Source organism: Nelumbo lutea, chromosome 1 (genome assembly GCF_056320005.1).
Source record: "Nelumbo lutea isolate HS-2025 chromosome 1, American lotus-T2T, whole genome shotgun sequence".
Classification (NCBI taxonomy): Eukaryota; Viridiplantae; Streptophyta; class Magnoliopsida; order Proteales; family Nelumbonaceae; genus Nelumbo; species Nelumbo lutea.
In genome coordinates, this window is record NC_142684.1 from 184,809,395 (window position 1) to 184,818,712 (window position 9,318).

At 41.9% G+C, this 9,318-nt stretch overlaps 2 protein-coding genes across 4 annotated transcripts in view; one reads left to right on the plus strand and one right to left on the minus strand.

Moving 5' to 3' along the window:
* LOC148879755 (pentatricopeptide repeat-containing protein At5g16860-like) overlaps nt 1-3,992 on the plus strand; it is a 45,272-nt gene extending 41,280 nt beyond the window's left edge. For 2 of the 3 annotated variants that reach the window (XR_016104323.1, XR_016104324.1), the window contains 2 exons: nt 879-3,620; nt 3,724-3,992. Coding sequence is in view for 1 of the 3 variants with exons in the window: in XM_088961421.1 (XP_088817547.1) it covers nt 879-3,428 (2,550 nt within the window). In the remaining 2 variants the exon portion in view is untranslated. Of the gene's footprint in view, nt 1-878 lie in introns of all 3 variants that reach the window. The other variant, XM_088961421.1, reaches the window with a different exon arrangement.
* Nucleotides 3,993-4,257: 265 nt separating this feature from the next.
* On the minus strand, nt 4,258-6,081 carry LOC148879756 (glycosyl hydrolase 5 family protein-like). Its single transcript, XM_088961422.1, has 3 exons — nt 5,497-6,081; nt 4,810-5,404; nt 4,258-4,721 (listed from the first exon to the last, which is right to left on the minus strand). Exons 1-3 carry the CDS (start codon nt 6,079-6,081, stop codon nt 4,294-4,296), a joined length of 1,608 nt encoding a protein of 535 aa, XP_088817548.1. The 3' UTR covers nt 4,258-4,293.
* Nucleotides 6,082-9,318: the final 3,237 nt, after the last annotated feature.

Below are 9,318 nucleotides of genomic sequence, written 5' to 3' on the forward strand. Positions count from 1 at the left end.
CGTGCCATTGAGGTCCCCCACCAGAATCTACTGCACATTGAGTTGAGAGGGAAGAGCATACCGTTTTTGCTTTTTGGTACAAGCTGAGTTTGCATGTGAAAAAGAGGCACACTCTCGAGTGTGGATTTGATCAGTATTGTTCGTCCAACCTGAGATAAAGTTTAGTTTCCACTATTGTAATTTTATGTTAACCTTGTCTATCAAAAATTTCCACCCTTTAACCTTCAAGGCCCACCCAAATATTTATCATTTTTAGACATTAATTTCACACCAAAAGCATTGGAAATCCGTTGATGAATGTTTGTACTGAAATATATTGATGATTTTTGAAAGTTAACTTGTTGTCTCGACCAAGTAGTTCATTAATAATTTGTTTTTATAGTAAAATGCAATATTTTCAGCCCGACATCGGTTGAACCGTTCACCAAAGCCTCCATGAAAGCAGTACAAAGACAATTGAACATTAACTCACAAACTTCCATAAGGGATCCAATAGATTTTAAAGTATGCATGAGAAATGACTTAGACGTCCGCTAGAGTCAGAGAATAATAAGCCTTAATTATTCGGTCTGGTAACAGGATTGGTCTTTTGTGTAGAACTAAGATGATAACCATGAATATGCTCAGGAAATGTAAAGTGTGAACTTGCTAAAATACAGTTTAGAAATGTTAGGAAACCGTCTCTTAATCAGAAACACTGATTAGTTGTTAGAAAAATGAGTACGAAGGAAAGGTCCAAGTTTGTTTGACAACCCAAAAGGCCAAAATGAGATATAATATATATATTTTGAGTTGCTTTTGCTTTGCTGTTTGCAAGTCAATAAATAGTCCAAGTATGGGAGTAGTTGGTGCTTATGATGATTCTCTACCCTGTCAAGCTTCAACGTCGACAGCAACGACCTGGACTCAACCGCTGCTTCATCCGTAACATCCTCTCCGGCGCTTCCACTTCCGCTCCGACGTTGGCCTCCCTCTTGAAGGAATGCAACTCTTTATCCGGTGCCCAGCTTATCCATCAGCAAATCCTCGTCAGGGGCCTCGCAGACATCGACGTCTCAAGGGACATCATCAGGGTGTACATTGCCTGCGACGCTCCCATCCCTGCCCTCTCTGTACTCCAACGCCTCCCACCATCCGACCCCTTCTGGTGGAACGCTCTCATCAGGCGAGATGTACGGCTTGGGTTCCTCGACCACGCCCTTCATCTTTTTCGCCGGATGCTCAGATTGGGATGGAAGCCTGACCAATACACCTACCCTTTCGTCATCAAAGCATGTGGTGATCTCCCTTCATTCCGTCGGGGGGCCGCTCTCCACGCTTTCGTCTGCGGTAATGGGTTCGACTCCAATGTCTTTGTCTGCAATGCCTTGGTGGCGATGTACAGCCGTTGTGGTGCTTTGGAGGAAGCACGCCGAGTGTTTGACGAGGTGACCCAGAGAGAGATAGACGATGTGGTTTCCTGGAATTCGATTGTTACTGCTTATGTGCAGGGCTCTGATCCAACCAAAGCATTGGAAATGTTCACTCGAATGCCTCAGGATGTTAAGTTGCGGCCCGATGCTGTGAGCCTTGTTAATATCCTTAAAGCTTGTGCTTCTGTGGGAGCACCGATGCAAGGTAAGCAAGCGCACGGTTTCTCCTTGCGAGTTGATCATTTCGGGGATGTATTTGTGGGCAATGCTGTAGTTGACATGTACGCCAAGTGTGGGATGATGGGTAAAGCAAAAATGGTATTTGAGCGCATGGAGATTAAAGATGTGGTGTCCTGGAATGCTATGGTCACTGGGTATGCTCAGAGCGGAAGCTTTGCAGATGCTCTGCATCTGTTTGAGAAAATGCGTGAAGAGAAGATCGAATTGAATGTGGTCACATGGAGCGCGGTGATTTCTGGTTATGCCCAGAGGGGGCGTGGTTATGAAGCGCTGGACGTGTTCCGGCAAATGCTGCTCTCAGGTTCGGTGCCCAATGTGGTGACACTGTCCTCCCTTCTGTCGGGCTGCGCTGCTGTTGGAGCGCTGCGTCAGGGGAAGGGGACTCATGGTTATGCCATCAGATGCGTCCTCAATCGAGATGACAATGATCCTGGTGATGATCTCATGGTGAACAATGCTCTGATTGACATGTATGTTAAGTGCAAGGACGCCAAAGACGCCCATGCCATCTTTGAATCAATTTCACCGCAAGAGAGGAATGTGGTGACGTGGACAGTCATGATTGGTGGTTATGCTCAGCATGGGGACGCCAACGATGCATTGAAACTTTTTACCGTGATGCTCTCTGGAGCAAACGCCATGGTTCCCAATGCTTTTACCATATCCTGCAGTCTGGTGGCTTGTGCTCGTTTGGGTGCACTACGATCTGGTAAACAAATCCATGCTTATGTAATACGTAATCGCTATGAGTCTGTGATGCTGTTTGTCGCCAATTGCCTCATAGAAATGTATTCCAAATCTGGAGATATTGATGCAGCTCGATGTGTCTTTGATCATATGAACCAGAGGAATGCCGTGTCCTGGACATCCTTAATGACAGGGTATGGGATGCACGGGCAAGGGGAGGAAGCGCTCAAGATTTTTCATAGAGTGCAGGAAGCAGGTCTTGTGCCTGACGGTGTCACATTCCTTGTTGTGCTTTATGCCTGCAGCCATGCCGGAATGGTTGATCAAGGGGTTCAATACTTTAACCGCATGGGCAGGGATTATAATGTGGCCGCTGGTGCAGAGCATTATGCCTGCATGGTTGATCTTTTAGGCCGCGCTGGTCGCTTGGATGAAGCTATGGAATTGATCAAGGGCATGCCAATGGAACCAACCCCAATTGTGTGGGTGGCATTGCTCAGTGCTTGCAGGATTCATGCCAATGTAGAGCTTGCAGAATTTGCTACAGGGCGACTGCATGAATTGGAATCGGATAATGATGGATCATACACATTGCTTTCAAACATATATGCCAATGCTGGGCGCTGGAAAGATGTGGCTAGGATTAGGTCATTGATGAAGAAAACGGGGATTAAGAAGAGACCAGGGTGTAGTTGGGTCCAAGGAAAGAATGGGATTGCTACTTTCTACGTGGGTGACAGGTCTCACCCTCAATCCCAACAGATATACGAGGTCCTCGCAGACATGATCCGACGCATTAAAGACATAGGTTATGTACCTGAGACTAGCTTTGCCCTTCACGATGTGGACGATGAGGAGAAAGGTGATTTGCTGATGGAGCATAGTGAGAAGTTGGCACTTGCATATGCAATCCTAACTTCAGCTCCAGGAGCACCCATTCGGATAACCAAGAACCTCCGTGTCTGTGGTGATTGCCACAGCGCCATGACATTCATTTCAAGGGTCGTAGAACATGAGATCATAGTGCGGGACTCTAGTCGCTTCCATCATTTTAAGAATGGGTCATGCTCCTGCAAAGGCTACTGGTGATTATATTATCACCAGCCGATGATGCATTTCACGTTTGCACTTGGTTCAAGACACTAGAGCCCGGGGGAGGCGTTTTTATGGATTGATCTTGCGCCAAAAGGAGCAGCACCATCTTCTGTAGTTGATCACTATTCACGATTGCAGGAAAAAGAAAAAGAGCAAAGTTCAGCACCTTATGCATCATACCACTGGGTGAGAATGAGATCTTCACAAGATGGGGCTGCTAAACAATAAGTCGTTATCTTAATAGGAAATTTTTTATTTTTTCTTTTTTAAGAGCTGAAATATTGTGCAGACGGAACATTAACCGAGTCAGTGGACTCGTCTCAAGGACAGAGGAGAAATCAGCTACTTCCGTTGGAGTAGCGCTGGGCTGAATCCGTGAGAAATCAGCAGGTTACAGGTCAGAAGCTAATTCTCTTTTTCTCTTCTTTTTAGTGGTTTTCATTATTGATAATAATGAATTTTCACACATTTATTTATGTATATGATGAATATTTATGAACCAAAAAAAAAAGAGGTACATGCCTAATATCAGCAATTGCAAGAAAGGATTCATCTTAAGCCTTAAATCTCTGAGACGGTGGGATTCCAGCAAGTAAAAGGAATTGGGCTACGCCAGCAACTAAAGGAATGAAATTGAGCTATTAAATTTCAAATTAATCACTTAACCTTTTTTTTTGAAAAAAAAACTGTATCAGCCAGCGGAGTTCTGACATATGTGACCCGGGGATTACCAGCTAGATCTTGGAACATTAATTACTAATTCACTCTTCATGGCTTCTCGACTCTCCCGACCGAACTACATATATTAGGGACTTATTTGAAATTGAAACTGAAGGAACCAAGTAAAATAAAGCGACGACTACTTCACATTTGTTGGGATAAGCTTAAACCATTGAATTTGAGGATTGTCGGAACAATTAGAGTCATCTTCCAAGCAAAGGCAGCTCTTGGTCAAAATTGTAGTGTTGGAACCATTGTTCTCTAGGCACAGTGATCTTCCCTCTGGATCCGAGGCAGCTAAATGGAGCATAGAACTCGAAACCGCTTTCCAAATGCTCTGTTGACTACTGCACTCAGTCGAGAGAATCACCGGAAGCCCGTTCCCGGCAGCTTTCAAACACAGAGATGTACCCATCAGCCTAATTGGAGTACCATCCCCAGCATAATCCCATCGGCTCCGATTCACACAATCCTGAGTTCCGACGTTGTTGTTCCCTTGCACCAAGACACAGCGCCCGCTCCATGAGTGATACATAATGTAGTGTTTTGGAAAATCGGATCCTGGATCTGCACAAACTGAGGGGTGTTAGATGTTTTCTAGTGTTGAGTACAGAAAGACAGAGGATGAGAGGACGGACTGAAGGAGACGACATGCCTTGCATCAAATTCTGAATGAGACGAAACCTCTCTTGAAATTTTGGGTTCCTGGGTTGGTCCCAACCAGCGTCCAGAACACCATAGGTTTCCTCAAACCCAGCACGCCCGTTCCTGAGGTAGTAGCTCCCCTGCAAAGCCCACATGGCCCAATCCAAATCTCTCTCCGCGGCAAAAGCAAGAAAGCAGCTCAAGAATCGATTGTCAGCCCGATTGACACCTCTCTGGTCCACACCAAATTCACTCACAAACAACGGGACTGGATTCTTAGTCCGCATCACAAAACCGGCTGCACCATCGAACCTCCTAATTGCATTGGCACAGACTGGACTCGGCTGCTGCAGCTCCCATTGTCGCCTATCGTCGCTGAACGAGTACCAATGTGCCTCGTAGACCAACTTCTTGTTGAAGTTCACCCCTAGTGATTTCCTCCCTAAGAAGCTCAAATCGGTGTCATAACTCAGCCCGGAAACAATCACTAGCAAATCTGGGTTCATCTTGTGAATCTTTCTGGCTCCCAGTTGGATGTAACGGAACCAGTCCTGCTCGTTCTGACGAGGCCCACGTAGTTCATTGCGCATGCTCATCCCCACCACCTGCGTTTGATAATTCATTACCAAAACATGAGTTTAACTTCCAAACATTCGACAAACAAAAGAGTCAGAGATACATCACTGCAAATTAACACCTGAGGTCTTCCCTTAAATCGCTTAGCTACCCTGCCTAAACCTTCAACCCATTCATCTGGGTTGAAATATGCATCTCCAAAGAAGCCATTGCCGTCGTTGCTGCCACAGCACCACTTGGGGAGGCTAACGTGGTTATCGAGCACCACCATGAGTCCGGCTGCACCGAGTTCGTTTATCACAGTGCCATAAGCTTGGACCACGGTAAGATTCAAGAGAGAAGGATTGTTTCGTGCTACTCCTGCCTTCGCCTCTGTGAGGCCCATAGAGTCGAGTGATTCAGCAACAGTACGTTGTGCAGCGCGTGTTCGGGTGAACATATAGGTCGCCCATGTGAGGCGGACGCAATTGAAGCCTAATGAAGATACTAGACCGACTATGTCTCGTAATGGCTTCTTGTCCAGCCCTTCTGCTAGCATGGGTTGCATGTGTGCAACCCAATTCACACAGCCCAGTTTTACACGACGATTTGATGCTACATCCACAAGCCATCTACCGCTTGTTGAGAGCGGCAGTGAATGAACGAGGGAAGCAAATAACAGGAAAGATGCGATTAACAGGATGCTTTGCAACGGCTTTCCTAGCATTTTTTTTTTCAGGTGAAATGAAATAGGATCATCGTTCTACTTCTACAATTACATAATATAACCAACCTTGTAGCTACAGATACATGAAAGTGGAATTGTTCACCTAATAGCACTGACAACAACATTTTAATAACTTGACTAGTAACGAAAGTATGTGTTTCTAGTGTACCTAATTTCAGTCAAAACTGTTTGGATGGACCGACTTCGTGCCAATAGAGGTGGTCAAATAATGGTAATATACTAATACGACGTGTTTGGGGAGGGTCACTGATGATCGAAAATACATTCTTTAATATATATATAAACCCGATCCCTTCCTTCAATTCCGACCCTAATGGCTAATCCCATATTCCCATTGGAGTGAGTTTTAGTTGAGCTAGCCCACACTTGCTGCTCAAAGAGTGAAAAAAAAAAAAGTAGAGAATTCATTCCCAAAGCACTTGCAGTCTTGCACACACAGATTGATGACTAAGGCTCTGTTATTTTGCCGTGCAAATTTCATTGACATTGGTGTGAAATTGTAAATTCATGGGAGTGTTACTAGTTTATTTTTGCTTGTAAGATAGGCAAAATTGGAAATAAAATGACGTGATGTTCACCTTATATGGCGTGGATTTAATTAATAATTAGCGTCAGTTTTTGGTAGGCAAAATTTGGATTGCTAACTAACACAAATCAAACAAAGTATGACTCTCAGTTATAATGTATTTTTTTTTTTTTTCTTTTTTTCAACTGATGGTAGGTTAGTTGATAGGATCTCTGACTCGGAGTAAAGACACTGGGATCAGCACCCCACTGCAAATCTCAATCATGAATTGGGAATACAGTTGGGATGTGTGGGGCGCTGATGTGAACTCTTACTTATTGGATCAAGACAGAGTCTGCCCTTGACCCGAACTCGACTTGATCGGTTGACAGCAAGACATACAGCACCAACACATGCCCCTTCTCATAAAGAAAGGCAAAAGAGGAAAAAAGAGTGGTAACTTGTTTTAAATTCATGGCCTACTTACTTTTGCTTATATTTTTATATTTCACTTTCATTTAAGCCCGTCAAGTTGCTTTTGATCCATAATACTTATTTCTTGTTATTTCATTATTTTCCCTTGTTTAAAAGCTTCTGAATTCAAACACCACCATCTCAGTTGAGTTTATTTATTGGGCCACAACTATATATATATAAGATGGTCTCAAACGTTTAGGCAGAACATGACTTGGGCTTGAAAAACTCCAGAAACATTTTCTTTAATCTTCATCTTTACAAATTGTGGGGTTGTAAAGTATAGATTTTCCTAATTCTGGAAAGCAAAAAGTGTGTATTTTATCAAGTGTCCTGGGTTTTGTATGGGTCCCATTTGACAGAAATTACCAGGGCAAAGTAAAAGGTCACATTCATTTCTATTTTTTTTTTTTATTAAAGTAAAGGGGATATATTGGAAATAAAAAGTTAAGGATACAAAAGAAGAACTCTCATGCCTAGGAGGGAGAGGTCTAGGAGTTCTATTTACAATGGCTCTTTTTGCTATATCATGAGTAGGGCCCACATCATTTCTGTTTACAAAGTGGGACACAATTACAATGGTCCTAATCTTAAGCCTTTACTGAAAAAGTAAACAAAGTGGGAAACATACTTCAGCTCGGAAGGAAACAGGGTAACAGCTCTTAATGCATGTTGTAGTTTAACCGAATGATATATATTATCTATAATATATAGAAACTATGTGATATATATTAAAAATATGTATTTTTATATACATATAAACATATATACCAGTTGGTTCAGTTAACCATCATTTTTTTAGGTTAACTAAAAACTGAATCAAACCTTCGGTTTTTCAAAAATACCAATTGAAACTGAATTGATCTATTCAGTTAACCACATTTTCTGGTTTGGTTTTCTCAATTTGATTCGTTTTTTCAAATTTTTATGGACACTCCTAGCAGACATCACTGTCATGTTACATATGTGATCATGGAGTATATAACAATGTCTTAGTGTTTAGTTTCTTTTTTTTTTTTTTTTGGTATTTGGTGCCACACACCACTAATAATAATTTCCTTTTGCCCAAATCAATAGTTGTAGGAATCGATTAATGCTGGAATGAATCAGTTAACATACCAAAGAGCCACCCCTCAGTTAGTTACTTGGGGCTTGTTTGTTTTCTATCTCTAATCTCTTATCTTACCACTTTTTGTTTTTCGATGATACCCTCAAAGCACAAAAAAAAAAAAAAATCTAATATAATGGATTCAAATGGATATTTGACAATTTTCAGAATTCAGAATTCAAAACAACATTCTCTGTATTCAGAATTCAAATGAAAGAAATGTTCATCAATACCAATATACCTCTTAATGTAAGATCCGTTTGGTGCATCTTTCCGTACGGTCTTTCGACTGTTTACAAACTGGACAGACTGATTTTTGGTCTATTTCCATTTGACATGCAAAAGACCTAGCCGCCAAAAGTTAGGACGTTGAAAAAATGTGAAAATCCCATTTTGGGATGATTTCAAGAAACTTCAAATGAAACTTTTCGCATCTTTCGCATTTTATTCTCACACGAAAAGACACAGAAAGACGTACATCTGTCAAATGCATTTCGGACTGTTCAAATCTTCATACAAAAGCTCAATGCATATTTTGACCATCATAACTGCCAAAAAATCTTCTCAAAAAGACACACCAAACAGACCCGTAATTAAGCACAAAGATCTTTCATATAATTGGGCTTAAAACTGCAAATATAATAGTGTAATACATTACTAGGATATTGTACGATTCGCTGGAAAAAGGGGTCCAAAGTGATTGATTAATTGTTTATGATATGAGGTAACGTGTGGGTTGAGATGTTTCAATTTTCAAACCGAAATGATATAACCAACTCACTAGAATTCCATTGGCCTTTGCCCTATGATATGAGTTGTGGCCTAGAGTCTCACCATTATTGAATTTGAACGATACCAAGATGATGATGATGATATGATCCTTTTAACCTCCTATTTTGCCTTTGCAATTTGCATGGAATCCATGTCATGACTCATGGGAGCTGAGACTATATGAGATATTGTGCGTGTAGGATCGTCTCTTTAGCCACCCTCTAGATTGGACTGTTGCATTGATTTGTCAGATACAACGTGAATCGAAAGTGAGGTCCAGTCTCACCATCATTATTCACAGCTCATAAATTAATTTTTGAAAAACAATCTACACCACTTATCCAATATCTTAAAATAT